This window comes from Helianthus annuus, chromosome 16, assembly GCF_002127325.2.
Source record: "Helianthus annuus cultivar XRQ/B chromosome 16, HanXRQr2.0-SUNRISE, whole genome shotgun sequence".
NCBI classification, from domain to species: domain Eukaryota; kingdom Viridiplantae; phylum Streptophyta; class Magnoliopsida; order Asterales; family Asteraceae; genus Helianthus; species Helianthus annuus.
This window is the reverse complement of record NC_035448.2, coordinates 44601363-44616919: the sequence shown is the minus strand read 5'-3', so window position 1 is coordinate 44616919 and position 15557 is coordinate 44601363. Positions and strand designations below refer to the sequence as shown.

Here is a 15557-nt window from a genome sequence, read left to right as displayed (position 1 = left end):
CTTATATTCATTATAAAGCTATTCATGATGATCAAACAGATTGCATGTCCTTTACATTCCTATTTAAGCTATTTTTCACAAAAACCATTTCTGTTGACTTTTTAAGAAAGCCTATGACTCGACAATTAGCATGCAATAAGTGGGAATCAGAAAATACCCTTTTGAGGGTTTGTTTCCCACATAATTACCAACATATATCTGGTTTCAATTTGAGAAATGACTGAGTAAAACTCGCTTAATCAGAAAGTCAAAGCATAAGAACAATAGTTTGACTTTTAGAAATTAATCGATGCAAGAACGAATTAGAGACTGAATTAGGAGCTTACAAAGGTCCTATTGATGCTTAGTTAATACTAGGATGTTGCCTTGTCGTTCAGATTTGCTCCAGAAAGTTGCCTTGAATGTTCTTGAGAGTTGAGAGCTCTTGATCACAAAGGAAATGCCCAAGAAATGAGCTCTTTGATCAATATATGGAGGAATTTAGAGGTTACTGTAGTAGTAGGCATGCATGCAATTTAATTGGAGCAAATGGAGGTGTTGCAAGCTGGTTAGCACTCAGATTCGGACCCAAATTACCCAAATTCGCGATTTCTGCACCTGGCAGTCCCACGCGGCCCGCCTGGGCATGTCCAGGCGGGTCGCCTGACCCTCTGATCAGCCAAATAACTTTCATTTTTGGCAGATTTGGTCCTTGGTCTTGTACGCGATGTTTCGGCTGCTTTTCTCGACCCGTAAACCCCCAAACTTGGTTTCTAAGAACCTTAGGACTTTTACCAACATGGAAATGTCCTCGGAACATTTTGCGCTCAACCGAAAAGCCCTGAAATTCGACGTTGACGCTTTTAGTCCTTCAAGTACGGTTTTGGCCATAACTTTCTCATACGTTGACGAAACTTCATGAAATTTTTACCACATATTCTAGTGAGTATATTTTAGCTTTACAAAGCTTCGGGTCTGCCAAAAAGTTCACTCAGAGGTATAAATTAAACATGTTGACACTTTTGGCCCCTATAGTTTGCAATACTTCACTTTTGTGCAATTTCCGCGTCGTATGATCCATGAACCATCCGTTTAAGGTTATAAACATTATGTAGGGTTATCATAGAGTCTATTTATCCATTGTTGACACTTTGGACCCTTACGTTCCATAGTTTTCACTGTTTGTCACTTTTAGTCCCTCTAAAGTATGTTTTCACATAACGGAACCTTATGACACGTGTCAAGACATTATTGGACGAAATTTTTCGAGGTGTTACAAAATACTACTGTTCATCTGTATATTTGAGGGGACATTGTTCACCCTCTATAATTTTTTAATATATTTTGAAAGTGATTGTGAGTGGAGGAGAAAGAAAAGATAATGATAAAGGTATAAAAGCTATTATTTAATTGAAAATGAGAGAGAAAATGTAGTGTTTTTTAGTGTTATTTAGGGTAAAAATATGGTGGAATGGATGTGAATGCTCTTAACGAAGTTAGATCTCTGGGTTTCTTTTGTTTCAGACATAGATCTAAGTTCAAGTCTATTGTTTGGATCGATTGGTGTAAATTTGTAATTATATAGTGTTTTTTGTTAGTTTTGTGTCCGGCTTGGTTTTCGGGTTCGGCAGATTTTTTATTGAATTTTTTTTTTTGAACGGCAAATTTGGATCACTGACGGACCACTGGAGTATTATTGTGCCACCAGCAGAACCACCCGATCATATCCATCTCCAGTAGGCAATAATGCCTATACACCAATTCAAGAGGAAACCCAATAAATCTCAAAAAATCTGGGGAAAACCCCCTTTGTGGGAATCGAACCCATGACCTAATGGTCATACGCCTTATTCTACCACCAAGATACCACTAGGCTATAATGCCATGGTTAGGTTTATTTTGAAGTTAACTTTAAAATAAAAAAGAAGAATAGTACAGGGCAGGTTTGCAAATTAAGAAAGTATTTATCCAGAAGCGCACGTGGACGTATTGGTTCCTTGACAAGTCTTTAACCTCATAAAAGGAGGAGTGATGGTATGGAATGGAACCCTGGCGAATGCGATGACGTCATCTATCCCTCATTTATCAAGAAGCAACCTGTTGTTGTTGAGCACCACCACCCATTTGAAAGAGAATCGGTCTTCATTTTTGAAGATTGTGAGTGTTGCAGGAGGAGCCAAGAGAGGGTTTAGAGGGGGAATTGTGGCTATGGCTGCTCAGGTTCAGAAGTCGGAGGAGGAGTGGCGTGCGGTTTTATCCCCTGAGCAGTTTCGGATTCTCAGACAGAAAGGGACTGAGTAAGTCTTTTACAAATCTTTTAATTTAAAATCATGTTAGGGTTTTGTAACACTTGTTCATCAATCTTTCCGTTACCCCTTTCTTTCATTATGATGTCTTCATCCCAATTTTTGCCATAAAAAATTGCCTCTTCATATTATGGTTTGAAATTGACCCTCAACACCATATAAGAATTGTGCTCCTCCATAACCCATCCTTAATTAGGATGATATCTATACACCCATACCCACAGAATGTCATCATTTAAGAAACCCTAGTAAATGAATCTCAAGATAATCTTGGTGATAATGTGTTGTATTGATTAAGGAGAATTACAAGAGATTAATTAGAGAACAAACTTACACATAACACCCTCAACTACAATTAATATAAATCTGTCTAATATCCCCCCTCAAGCTAAGGCCGGGGAGCGACGTGAAGCTTGGACCGTAAAGTGAGAAACCGTTGTGAGGGTAGTGGCTTGGTGAACACATCGGCAATTTGATCATTTGTAGAGATAAACTGAACATATAGCTTCTTTTGGGCAACTTTTTCTCTAAAAAAGTGAAAGTCAACCTCTGCATGCTTTGTACGGGCGTGAAACACGGGATTAGCTGAAAGGTTTGTAGTGCCAAGATTATCACACCATAATATGGGAACCGTAGACATAGGAACCTTAAGTTCGCGCAAAAGTGTCTCAAGCCAAGTGAGTTCAGCAACTGTGTCGGCCAAGGCCTTGTATTCTGATTCTGTGGATGATCGAGAGACAGTCTTTTGTTTGTGAGCAGACCAGGAAACAAGATTGGAACCAAGATAATCTTGGTGATAATGTGTTGTATTGATTAAGGAGAATTACAAGAGATTATATAGAGAACAAATTAATATAAATCTGTCTAATATCTCATTATTTAAAATCAATGCCGGAGGCTGGGATCTGATTGGGAGAACCGTTAATTGAACAATATGCCTCCTATCAATCATCTCTAGAATAAAGCAGACTAGGGCTGGTAGTTTAGGTTATTGAGAAAAACAAACAACTCTTGTTGAGTTGTTGTCTAAGGATCAAAACTGGGGATGATGATAAATTATTGCCTGACCTTATTTAAGGGGGTGTTTCTTTGGCTTAGCTTTGTGAAACAACTTATTGGCTTTTTCAAGCCAATAGGTGAAAATAATGTTTGGACAAGTGAAAAGGATTTTTTGAAACAACTTTTTGTATAAGGTAGCTTTCCAGGCGTCTCGTGCGCCTTTGACAACATAGAATCCGGTAGGTTTGTTTATACACTTATGACCTATATGATCTAATATGTTTGTTTGTACCTTGTATCATGATCTGGTTTCTGGTAAAGTAGTTCAGCTCCATCTCCGTTGATTGGATTTTTAACAGGTATCCTGGCACGGGAGTGTATGACAAGTTCTATGAGGAGGGGGTGTATACTTGTGCAGGGTGCGAGACCCCTCTGTACAAGTCCACTGCAAAGTTTAATTCTGGGTGTGGTTGGCCTGCCTTCTTTGAGGGTCTCCCCGGAGCCATAAACCGTAATGTAAACACATACATACCGACGATTTCTTTTAATCATTTAATTAGCAGCAAGTCTTGTTTTTAAGCTAGTGTTTTTGATGCCAGGCTGATCCAGATGGAATGAGGGTGGAAATCACATGTGCAGCTTGTGGTGGGCATCTTGGGCATGTTTTTAAAGGTGAAGGTTTTCGCACCCCCACGGATGAACGCCATTGTGTCAATAGCGTCTCCCTCAAGTTTACCCCAGCAAATTAATGCCAATGCAAACTGAAACTGGAGATTTTGCTGCTGCTATGCTATGCTATGAAAATAAAAAACTTCAGATTTCTTTATGTTAATCTTACATTAAATTGTACTAAATGTAAACCAAGTGGTTTTTGGTCTTGTTATACATGTATGCAGTATGCCTTTATTTATGGAAAATGGAAGCACGTGTTTCGTTAATATTATTTTGGATAGGGGTTGGATGTTGGAATCATGTTACTTATCTTCACTTGAGAATCCAATCTCCAACAATCTGCCACATCAGCAATTATTTTTTTGGTTTTCCCTCTATCCTCGTGGAATCTTGACAACTACAAATTTAAAACAAGAGTCTCTTGCATAAAAATATTTCTTTTTATTTTATCAACTAACTCATAGCTACAAGCCTTAAGGTATAAAAATATTTCTCACCACAACTATATTTTCATCCTCGATAATTTGAAAATGAATAATATTCATATTTTAGTAAATAATAACGATAGTATATCTAATTTACTGATAAAAGAAGGTCGTTGGACTTTATTAATAACACAGAAAAATATTACTTTAGAATATTGTAAAAGAAAAATTTATTATTTTATTAATAATAAGAAAATCGGTGGCTGAAAAAATTCCTATTCTGCCTTCCGAATCTTATTTTGTAGTTTTGAACGTGTGGCCATTGTTTGTTTATCATTCATATACACAAAGAAACTAGTTTGGTTATTCAAAGTTGAAAGCAAATGTCTGCTGCTAGATTAAACCTATCTGCTTCGTAATGCTTGCTTCTTGGCATGGCCCTATGGTAATCGTCCCATCTTCTTTACTTTTTTTCTTTTTCTGTCACAAATTAAGACTATTTGATGTTAATTCTGATTAATTGCAGGGCCATGAGCGTATTATTCTTCATCCAAGATCCACTCCTCATCGATATGTTTATCGGTCAACATGTCACTGCTACTGTTATGCAAAATCACCAAATACAAATAAATCTTTCTTAACTTCCTCATTTCTGGGGAGAAGAAGGCAGCTGCTTTATATCTCATCAAAGAATAATAATCATAGACGACAATTTCAGAGATTTCGTATGAATGCAACACCGGATGTTGCGGGTGCCATTGAGGTCATTAATGACCTTGGGTTGGATACTCTCACTTTCTTAGCTGTCACTGTTTTAGTGGTTCCTGCTTTCAAGATCGTCAAAGCTAGCCCTGTAAGCCTTGTTAATTCACTATCATCAAAATGGATAAGATAACCGATAAATATCGATATATGATTGTTTCAGATACTTGGTTTCTTCTGCGCGGGAGTTGTGCTCAATCAGTTTGGGCTGATTAGAAATCTTACAGATGTTAAAGTTCTCTCTGAGTGGGGCATCCTTTTCTTGGTAACTTTATTATTAACGACCAAATCATGTGATGTTATATTACACTTTGAGTTTGAGTTTGAGTTGACCTTCTTTCCGATAACTTATGCAGCTATTTGAGATGGGATTAGAGCTTTCACTTGCCCGTTTGAAAGCTCTTGCTAAATTCGCATTCGGTATGGGTTTAACTCAGGTCAGATTTCCTTCTTGCTAATTGCTTCAGCTATTCAAACACTGCAAGTATTGTACTATTAATTATTTATTCCTCTATGTTTGTCAAAGGTTGTTCTGTCTACTCTTGCTTTCACAGCATTTGAACTCCCACCTAATGGGGCTATTGGAACCCGAATTTTGGAGTTCCTTTTTCACTCAAGACCTGATTTGGTGAGAAATTATTATCATCCTAATTTATTCTGTTTATAGAAAGTAAACGTTACTTGTAAAATTGAAGTTAAAATAACTCACGTTACACTGACGGAATAGCTCTTTCATTGAAAGATTGTTTTTTCTTCTGATATGTGTGGTCATTAATTATTAGCTGAAAAGAATCACAGGTAAACATTAGAAGTATTGATGAGGCTATAGTGATTGGTGCTGCTCTCTCGTTGTCATCTTCTGCGTTTGTTCTACAGGTATATTTATATTTTATGCTCATAGATTTATAAAGAAAGATATCATGCATTTCATATAATAATAGGTTGGCTTCGTAGCTAGTCAGATACAAACCCACAATATGCTTACCTAGTACAATGTAGCTTCTTGCAGAGAAAGGTGAGCTACCAACTCGATTCGGGTCAGCTACACTTGGGATACTCCTCCTCCAGGTAATATTTTTGTACCCCGTTTGGCCATTTTACGACATCTGCTTGATGGTCATGAGTGATACCTGCATCAGAAACTTTATGGCGGATTGATATTTGCAGGATATAGCAGTGGTCCCTCTTTTAGTTATACTTCCAGTGTTGGAAAGCCAGGTTAAAATTTATGACTCAGCACTCTTTGATATGGTGTGGATGAAACTCTGTTTGTAATTTGAGTCTACATTGTGTAGAATTTAGTGCAAGAAAGTATTTTACCGATGCTTGTGAAAGAAAGTTTGAAGGCTTTAGGTGGACTAGGTTTGCTCTCTCTTGGTGGAAAATTCCTTCTTAGGCGTGTTTTTGAGGTATGAAAATCCCTTAAATACTTTCAAGAAAATGAAGCTTAATTTTAGTAAATTATATTCATATGTTTCAGGTTGTTGCAGAAGCAAGAAGCTCAGAAGCTTTTGTAGCGCTTTGTTTATTGACAGTTGCTGGAACATCACTTATAACTCAGAAATTAGGCTTTAGCGACACGGTCTGATATATTTGTTTCTACTTATCAGTATATATTCATTCTTCAGGTCTTTGCTAACTCAATACAATATTTATGCAGCTTGGAGCCTTTTTAGCCGGGGCTTTGTTGGCTGAAACAAATTACAGGACCCAGATTGAAGCTGACATAAGGCCTTTTAGGGGGTTACTTCTTGGGTTATTCTTTGTGACTACCGGAACATCTATAGATACACAGGTGAGCAGTTTTCTATGGAATTTGTAGTTTTCAGAAAGGTTAATTTGGTTTTTCTAATGTGCAGCTACTTCTCCGAGAATGGCCGAATGTATTGTCACTGTTAGCAGGTTTAATTGTTATCAAGACACTGATTATAACAGCAATTGGTCCGCGTGTTGGGCTAACTTTGCAAGAGAGTGTGAGGATAGGATTGCTTCTTTCTCAAGGTGGTGAATTTGGATTTGTTGTTTTTTCTCTTGCAAACAGGTTGGCATGAATTTTTCCTTTTTTTTTTTTTTTTATTTTTTATTTTCATAATTTTGATAACAAGTATAATAACTTGGATATTTTTGTAGGCTAGGGGTGTTGCCACTTGAGCTTAACAAGCTTCTTATAATCGTTGTTGTGTTGTCAATGGCGTTGACTCCTTTACTTAACGATCTTGGACGCAAGGCTGCTGATTTTATTGGTGAAAATGTTGATGAAGAAGATGTAAGTTCCCTAAATGTTTTAACCATCCTTGTATATGTAGCTATAACTTATATAATTTTGGGTGTAGAAACCTGCTGAAGTGGTAAATTTTGATGCGACGGATCCAGTTGTTATCCTTGGGTTTGGACAAATGAGTCAGGTAGGCACAGCTGCTCCAATTAATTAATTTTTGTTTAAATACATGTGTTTTTTTTTTTTTTTTTTTTTTTTTTTTTTTTTTTTGTTAAATGTTTTAGCATGCAGGTTCTTGCCAACTTCTTGTCCACTCCACTGGCCAATGGTATAGACGGGGATGCTGGATGGCCTTTTGTTGCCTTTGATCTTGATCCATCTGTCGTAAAGGTCAGCTACATATACTGAAAAAGAGTGATCCAATTTTTATTCAATTTGTAATAAAAAGATTTATCATTATTATAATACTGAGCAGGCATCTAGTAAACTTGGTTTCCCAGTCCTGTATGGAGATGGATCGCGTGCTGCTGTTTTACAGTCTGCTGGTATATCTTCTCCAAAAGCGGTCATGGTTATGTATGAAGGACGACAGAGGGCAGTTGAAGCTGTTGAAAGGATTCGCCTTGCATTCCCTGCAGTAACTATTTCTCTTATGCTAACATAAGATAAAAAACCTTGTTTAATGTTGGAGACGAGTAGATGCTTTTAATGTTTTAATACAAGTCGAATTACAGGTACCTATATATGCACGTGCTCAGGACATCCCACATCTTTTAGATCTGAAAGAAGCAGGGGCGACTGATGCTATTCTAGAAAACGCAGAGGTTATTATGACATCACCAATTTAATGTACTTGAATTTCAACTGGTTGGTATTCTGACATTGTTTGAACTGCAGACAAGTTTGCAACTTGGATCAAAGCTCCTGAAAGGGCTGGGTGTTATGTCTGATGATGTAAACTTTTTAAGTCAAATTGTTAGAGATTCGATGGAGTTGCAAGCTAAAACAATTGCTGTAGCCAAGGACCCTGATGTTATGGAGTCACTACAGGTGTTTTTTTATGTACAATTTTTTTAGTTAATATTTTTATTTTTGTTGCAATAGAAATATTAAAAGATTTGTATAGGTGAGAGTTGGGGATTTGGTATCAACAAGAAAATCTGGGGCGGTACTCCCAGCCAAGGAAGAATCAGTGAGAATCAGCCAAGCGGAGAGAGATCGCATCCTAATGACACAGGAACCACCAAAGCCGAAGCCCAAGCCCCAGTCAAGTGGGGAGGACGGGAGAGGCGTGTTATATTGTGAACTTGATATGGACAACGATGTTCCAAACCAACACTAAGTATGGAAGATTGAGTTATGTGTATATATCATAGGGTTCACTCTGCATGACACGGAGCCAGATGAATGGGGTTTGAAGGAGAAGCCTGCTCATACATCTGTATATAATTGAATTCAGTTTTGACAAGATTTGAAACAGATTGCAAGATGTAATTTGTTTTTCTGCCTCTATTTTGTCATTATTTAAAGTAGACATCTGTTTAACTTTCTACTTTAGGGGACTAGGAAATAAAAACTATATTGGCCTCTACATGTAAGTAATTTACAAATCCTCATATTAAAAAAACACAATAGCATGGGCTTACCTCCAAGAAATAAATGAAACAATTGATTTGATCATATGTACCCAATTTGGATCGACTTCAAGTCTCCAAACAAGATAATGATAAAGGCTATTTGCTATAGCCTCACGCTCCAGGCATGTGGCATGGCGGCCGACGTGAGGGCGTGAGGGAGCGTGGTACACTAGAGGAGGGGGCGGGAACAGGGCGTGGAGGAGAACACGACCCGAAGGGGAAACCAATCAGTTTAAAAAAAAAAAACTTTTTTAGATTTTAATATCATTTTAATAGAGGGTTAAAACTTGTAAAATAAAAACAGGGTAAAGTAAAAAAAAGTGAATGAAAGTGGTGTGGTGTGATAACAGGTATTTTATAACATGACAATGATGAGTGATCTGAAGTTAAAAAATGTGAAACGAATGTAAATAGTACAAGAAAAATAAATTGAAAATATTTTCTTGTGTTAGGTACAGCCATGGCTACTTTGAAATGCACTTGGGAAGGAAAAAAAACAAAGAATTTGCAAATGAGAAAAATGCCCGGATAGTCCCTGTGGTTTCGCCTTTTTTCATTTATAGTCCCCAACTTTCTAAAATTACCTGAATAGTCCCCAAGTTTTCAATTTTCGTTCCCGGATAGTCCCTGGCGTGGATGGAGGTTACTTTTCTCAGTTAAGTTGGTGTAAAATGACTATAATGCCCTTACTATTAAAAAACAACAAATAAAACATTAAAAGAATAAAAAAAAATACATGTGGGCCCCACCTACCCACCCCACCCCCAGCCTATGTCTTCTTCCCCATTCTCTCCTTAACCTGCAACAACCAGATTCCGCCACCACCGATCAGAGGCAACCAAAATCAATCTCACATAACACGACACATAAAACCACCAAACATTACCTACTTTCACCCCAATTCCAAACCGAAACAGAAATCTGCAAAATCAGGACAAACCGGGCATGTATCGGACCTGTACCTCGACTCCGGTCCTGTGATTCGCTCATCCATGAAGCATATATCAGTCAAAGTTCAACAGCAATCTTGACGAAACCAGTATCGGACCTGTATCCGACTTGAACTCCATCTCCACGTTTCACACTCTCCACAATAGCTGCCACTACCTACTGTCGCCGCAAGCACCTCTCCCGCCACAACCACCACCGCCGCCATCATCACCACTGCCACAACCACCACCGTCGGCATCATCACCACTACCACAACCACGCAACGTGCTCCGCCTTCCCGACCACCACATCGATCTTCAGGGTCAACCGATTTCATTATTTGTTGTATATAATATAATGATATTTACTGAAATTTTGAAGCAAAAAATCCAAAGTAGACAGTGAGATACCTTGTGACAAATTTCACAAATTGTGTCCTTTTTTCAACGCACAACCGCCAACAGTTTTGCAGGTTCGCACTTCGCAGGTTCGCCGGCGTTTTGTGGTTGTGGGTTTATCGGCAGGGGAAGGGATAGGGGTGGGGTGAGGTGGGTAGCGAAGGGTTGGAGATCTTATAGTCGTGCGTTTTTCGACGATGGCGGAGTGGAGGTGTTATGGTGGTGGTGGTTTGGACTTTGATGGTGTGGAAGTCTTATGGTGGTGGTGATGGCGGAAATTGCAGAAGAAAGTAGAAAGATTGAAAAAGGAGATAAAGGGTAGGGTGTGGTGGTGGTGAAGTGGAGATGTTTCGGTCCTGTGATTTACTTGAAGTGGAGATGTTGCAGACATATAAAAGAAAGAGAAAGAGGAAGAGAGAAAGGAGTGAGGGAGAGGGGGTGGGGTGGGGTAGGGGTAGAATAAAGGTGGGTCCATTTTTTTAACCAGTAAGGGCATTATAGTCATTTTACATCAACTTAACTGAGAAAAGTAATCTCCATCCACGCCAGTGACTATCCGGGAACGAAAATTGAAAACTTGGGGCCTATTCAGGTAATTTTAGAAAGTTGGAGACTATAGGTGAAAAACGCGAAACCACAAAGACTGTCCGGGCAATTTTTCTCTTTGCAAATCTATCAATCAGTGGTTCAAATATCAAGAACAATCATATCATCTTACTAGGAAACTCTTGAGTGATGAGATGGTAAATCATTTTAGCTTAATATAATATATCCATAGATGAGCAGAGGTGTGCCACTTTTTGCTTTAATTTGAGAGAAGGGCATGGAATAAGAAAGCAGTTGGATGGGGAATAATTTAAAAAGGTCTTCTTTTCATTATAAAAATATTTATAAAATTTAATGTATATTCTTCAATAATAATATAATTATAATAAAATAATAAAACATGTAAAAGTGATGAAGAGAAGAGATATTTGTGTGAATAATTTAAAGAATTGACATCTAATTACACTTGACTTTGAAGCCCAATAATGCAAGCCAAAGAGCATGGTGAGCAAAAGCTGCACTCAGATTTGTTCTCAAAATAAATAAATAAATAAAAACCTCAAAATATAGTAAAGATACTTCTTCTCCATCAAAAACCTTCATCACTCAAGTGTTTGCTTCAATAAATAATCATAAAATGGGCGTTGAGGGAGCGGCGGTTCAAGACCAAGACTCAAAAGCTTCCGCTGCTCCTGTTGTTGAGAAACAAGACATGGCTCCTGAATCCGAACCTGCTCCTTCTTGGTTCACTCCTAAAAGGTATGCCTAGGGTTTCAATTATTCATTCTGTTTGTCTGTGTAGAAGCCAAACCCTAAGTTAGATTATATGCAGGCTGCTTATGATATTCTGTGTGATTAACATGATAAACTATGTGGACCGAGGAGCCATTGCAAGCAATGGTGTCAATGGCAGTCCCAGAGTCTGCGGAGGAGTTTGCTCACATGGTAGTGGAATCCAGTAAGTTCTTTTTTACTTTTTTGATAAAATTATCACTTTATTTATTCTGCTTCATCATCAACTCAATTCCCAGGGGTGAATTTGACCTAACCAACTTCAAAGACGGTGTGATTTCTTCTGCTTTCATGGTTGGACTTCTTGTCGCATCTCCCATATTTGCATCATTGGCCAAGAGCTTTAATCCCTTTAGACTTATTGGAGTTGGATTGTCTGTCTGGACTTTTGCTGCTGCTGGTTGTGGAATCTCAGTTGATTTTTGGTCCATCACTGCCTGTAGAATGTCAGTCAATCTAACACTGTTGATGAATTGGGACTTTTTAGTTTCGATTGATCATATTCTCCATTATCTTTTCAGGCTAGTTGGTGTTGGTGAGGCTTCTTTCATTAGTCTTGCAGCTCCATTCATCGATGACAATGCTCCAGTAACTCAGGTCTCATCTTTTGCCAACCATCCAACATTTGTACTTTGATCGTTATGCAGCAGAAACAAATTATAATGTTGAAAAAATAGTTGCTTAAATAAAAATTTAGTACCTCAGTACTAAGGACCAATGTTCAGGAGAAATTGTCACTACAAACCTTGTAATAAGTTGAGTTCAATGTTGTCACCCCCTCAGTGATTAACGTCAAGCTAAGTAGCACCGGAACGGGTACGGGATCGGGGTACGGGGACGATACGGGAACGAGGAACGGCAAAACTCAAAATTTCAAGATACGGGTATGGCAATAAAAAATATAAAAAAATAAAAATACTAAACAAATTCCAAAAATACTACATCTTCCAAAGGTAATTAATTATCAATAATCAAATCATTTTCGAATTCCGGTTCATCTAGTGAGAGATCGGCAATCGATAGAGAATTAGAGATGATGAGACTTGAGAGTTTAGAGATTAGAGAAGCCGAATATGATAGGTCTATTTATTTAATGGCCGGTTGTGGAATTTGAAAGGGTTAAAACCCTTAAATTAAATGGAAACGGGCTGGATACTTCTACCAGATACGTCCCCGACATTGGAAACGTTTAGGAAACGTCCCCGACGAGTACCCATGGTGTTTCGGTCCCCGACAAGTACCCGATACGGGTACGGCCACATAAATGGAGTCCCCGTGCTACATAGACGTCAAGTAATTGAAACTAGGAACTTCCACTTCAAAAACGAACGTTACTTATCATCAGTTGTTGAGAGCATTTGTACTTTTGTTACAGAGAACAGCTTGGCTGGGAATATTCTACATGTGCATACCTACTGGAGTCGCCCTTGGCTATGTTTATGGTGGATGGGTAAGTAGACATATCTCATATAAGATGTTCATTCATTGCTTTAACTAATGACTCTCCATCTTCTCTAGGTTGGAAATAGCTTTGGTTGGCGATATGCTTTCTTTGGTGAGGCAATCCTAATGCTTCCATTTGCTATTTTAGGTTTTGTCATGAAACCTTTGCAAATGAAAGGTATATTAAAATTAGATTGTGTTTGTTAACATATTTTCTATGTTGCAAGGCATATATACCATGATTCAGATAGTTAACATAAATTTAGCGAAACGTTATTTCAAAACTTGTAATCTGCTTTTGCTTTTACTCGGTGCATTCCGACCTGTGAAAAAAATAACTCTTTTCTCTCTAATGCAGTGGTAGTATAGCTTAAGATTGTTTTTATATTATCATTTTTCTAGTGTTGCTCATCAATTTGATAATGCAGGGTTTGCTCCAGCCGGGTCAAAAAGTTCAGAGACGAATGCCATACAAGTCGAAGGTGCTTCATCTTCAATTCTTTAACAAAAGAAAGATGTTTTTGACAGATATTATTTATGACAATGATATGATTGATAGTGTCCAATTGTCTATATGAGCAGGTCATAGGTTATTATCCTGATTTTGAATATTGACTTAGTGTTATTGAGTCAATTGGATAGACAGTTGCCTCTTGAAAGCAATCGACTTTTTGTATTTCGTGTATCTTAGTTAAAAGTCATGTTGTGTCTAAACTTGAACACAGTTGTTTGTAACAATGCAGTTATTACAACTGATAAAGATGTCCCAGGGTCAAATCACAGCTTAAACAAACCTTCGAGGTGTGTTCTCAAACCAATTAATCTGAAAATTTGAGATCATTGTTGTCACTGACGTGCTTTTGTTGCAGTTCTGGTTTGCAAAGATTTTGGCAAGATATGAAATCTCTTTTGCTTGAGAAGATATATGTCATCAATGTTTTAGGTACTATATTTACTTATTCTATCTGCAGTGTTACTTACTAACTGGTGATTTAACTAGGTTATATTGCGTATAATTTTGTGATTGGTGCGTATTCATACTGGGGACCAAAGGCTGGTTATAGCATATATCATATGGTAAGCATGCATATAACCTCTCATTAAGTGGCAAGAAAAAGGGAGAAGCCTGAGATTTTTTTATTGCTTACAGAGCAATGCTGATCTGTTGTTTGGAGGGATTACAATTGTCGGTGGAATTGTGGGGACATTGGCAGGTGGTTTTATCCTAGATCGCATCAACTCCACTATCCCTAATGCTTTTAAGGTAAATCTCTTCATTCGAAATCCACCAACACGTTTATTATGTCTCTCTAATTTGTTTTTGATTTAATATTTTTATAAACGTTCTATAGCTTCTCTCGACGGCAACCTTTTTTGGTGCAATATTTTGCTTCAGTGCGTTTTGTTTCAAGAACTTGTATGCGTTTATAGTTTTCTTTCTGATTGGAGAGATACTGGTATTTGCCACTCAGGTACGTTCCTGTTTCATATCGAACAGTATATGATAGACATATTATATAATACAATGGTGGTAAGGTTTGCCTTGTAAATGGCAGGGTCCTGTAAACTTTGTGTGTCTGCATACCGTAAAGCCGAGCTTGAGACCATTATCAATGGCTATGTCCACAGTCTCAATTCATGTGTTTGGTGACGTGCCTTCGTCTCCTCTTGTTGGAGTTATGCAGGACAGAATTAACAATTGGAGGACCTCCGCCTTGATCCTAACTTCAATACTGTTTTTGGCATCTGGAATTTGGTTTATAGGTATGTTAAAACAGATGAGAAGTGACTAATTAATTAATTGGATGATTGATGGATGCCAATTTCGCCCACATTTCCTTTTGTTTCAGGTATTTTTATTCCGAGCGTGGACAGATACAACGAAGACAGCGAGCATCCTGTTGAGCGCTCAAACACAAGACCACTGCTTGAGGAGGCGACGGCTTCCGGTCAACTGGTCTGAATAGCTTTCTTTCTTTCTTTTTAACATGTACAGCATTTATTACTTCGTTTATATTTTTTGCTGTTTTTGTCTGTATGTATGTTATCTAAAGGTGCCCCTGAACATGTACAGCTAATCCGATGTCTGTTATCTGGCAAGTAGTTACTAAAAATTCATGTCGATGAAATGAAAATTAATAGCATTGTAAAGGAGACGTACGCTTTGTCATTATTATTATTATTATTTATATAATAACACAAGCATTTTAATTCTAATTTCATAGATGAACAAAAAACATTTATTCATAAAGCTAATTATATATTGAATATAGAGCAAACTGCCAAGATAGTCCCTGAGGTTTGGTCACTTTTGTCACTTTAGTTCAAAACTCAAACCTTTTGAATCTGGGTCCCTCTGGTTTCAATTTTGTTGCCATTTTTATCCAAAATCAAAATCTGACCAGATTTAGATTTTTCAGTTAACATCCATTTTTTTTTTTTGTCTTTTT

At 37.7% G+C, this 15557-nt stretch overlaps 3 protein-coding genes across 4 annotated transcripts; all 3 read left to right on the top strand.

The window, feature by feature from the left end:
• Window positions 1-1973: 1973 nt before the first annotated feature.
• On the top strand, window positions 1974-4224 carry LOC110873089 (peptide methionine sulfoxide reductase B5). The gene is made up of 3 exons (XM_022122017.2): window positions 1974-2276; window positions 3644-3800; window positions 3884-4224. Exons 1-3 carry the CDS (start codon window positions 2011-2013, stop codon window positions 4031-4033), a joined length of 573 nt encoding a protein of 190 aa, XP_021977709.1. The 5' UTR covers window positions 1974-2010; the 3' UTR covers window positions 4034-4224.
• Window positions 4225-4667: 443 nt separating this feature from the next.
• On the top strand, window positions 4668-8913 carry LOC110873087 (K(+) efflux antiporter 3, chloroplastic). Its single transcript, XM_022122016.2, has 19 exons — window positions 4668-4826; window positions 4908-5234; window positions 5307-5408; window positions 5500-5580; window positions 5670-5771; window positions 5942-6019; window positions 6143-6211; window positions 6311-6361; window positions 6439-6552; window positions 6624-6725; window positions 6804-6938; window positions 7003-7184; window positions 7274-7409; window positions 7477-7548; window positions 7653-7751; window positions 7837-7998; window positions 8096-8185; window positions 8259-8411; window positions 8488-8913. The coding sequence occupies exons 1-19, from the start codon at window positions 4800-4802 to the stop codon at window positions 8701-8703; spliced, it is 2298 nt and encodes a 765-aa protein (XP_021977708.1). The 5' UTR covers window positions 4668-4799; the 3' UTR covers window positions 8704-8913.
• A 2427-nt stretch (window positions 8914-11340) lies between these two features.
• Window positions 11341-15324, top strand: LOC110873090 (probable sphingolipid transporter spinster homolog 2). Of its 2 annotated transcripts, none has more exons than XM_022122019.2 (14): window positions 11341-11631; window positions 11705-11830; window positions 11904-12110; window positions 12186-12261; window positions 13040-13114; window positions 13183-13285; window positions 13536-13589; window positions 13851-13908; window positions 13977-14050; window positions 14108-14184; window positions 14258-14371; window positions 14460-14579; window positions 14664-14871; window positions 14958-15324. In XM_022122019.2, exons 1-14 carry the CDS (start codon window positions 11510-11512, stop codon window positions 15068-15070), a joined length of 1527 nt encoding a protein of 508 aa, XP_021977711.1. In that variant the 5' UTR covers window positions 11341-11509; the 3' UTR covers window positions 15071-15324. The 2 variants fall into 2 exon arrangements, with proteins under 2 accessions (XP_021977711.1, XP_021977710.1); XM_022122018.2 differs by having other exon boundaries at window positions 11346-11631; window positions 13833-13908; window positions 14958-15263.
• Window positions 15325-15557: the final 233 nt, after the last annotated feature.

Excerpts from the sequence above, each read along its gene's own strand:
- LOC110873089 (XM_022122017.2), top strand. The coding sequence starts at position 2,011 with ATGGTATGGAATGGAACCCTGGCGAATGCGATGACGTCATCTATCCCT. Across the intron at positions 2,277-3,643 it reads CTCAGACAGAAAGGGACTGA|GTATCCTGGCACGGGAGTGT; the intron begins GTAAGTCTTTTA and ends GATTTTTAACAG. Across the intron at positions 3,801-3,883 it reads CCGGAGCCATAAACCGTAAT|GCTGATCCAGATGGAATGAG; the intron begins GTAAACACATAC and ends TTTTGATGCCAG.
- LOC110873087 (XM_022122016.2), top strand. The coding sequence starts at position 4,800 with ATGCTTGCTTCTTGGCATGGCCCTATG. Across the intron at positions 7,549-7,652 it reads GGTTTGGACAAATGAGTCAG|GTTCTTGCCAACTTCTTGTC; the intron begins GTAGGCACAGCT and ends TTTAGCATGCAG. Across the intron at positions 8,186-8,258 it reads CTATTCTAGAAAACGCAGAG|ACAAGTTTGCAACTTGGATC; the intron begins GTTATTATGACA and ends TTTGAACTGCAG.
- LOC110873090 (XM_022122018.2), top strand. The coding sequence starts at position 11,510 with ATGGGCGTTGAGGGAGCGGCGGTTCAAGACCAAGACTCAAAAGCTTCC. Across the intron at positions 14,051-14,107 it reads ATATGTCATCAATGTTTTAG|GTTATATTGCGTATAATTTT; the intron begins GTACTATATTTA and ends TGATTTAACTAG. Across the intron at positions 14,872-14,957 it reads ATCTGGAATTTGGTTTATAG|GTATTTTTATTCCGAGCGTG; the intron begins GTATGTTAAAAC and ends CTTTTGTTTCAG.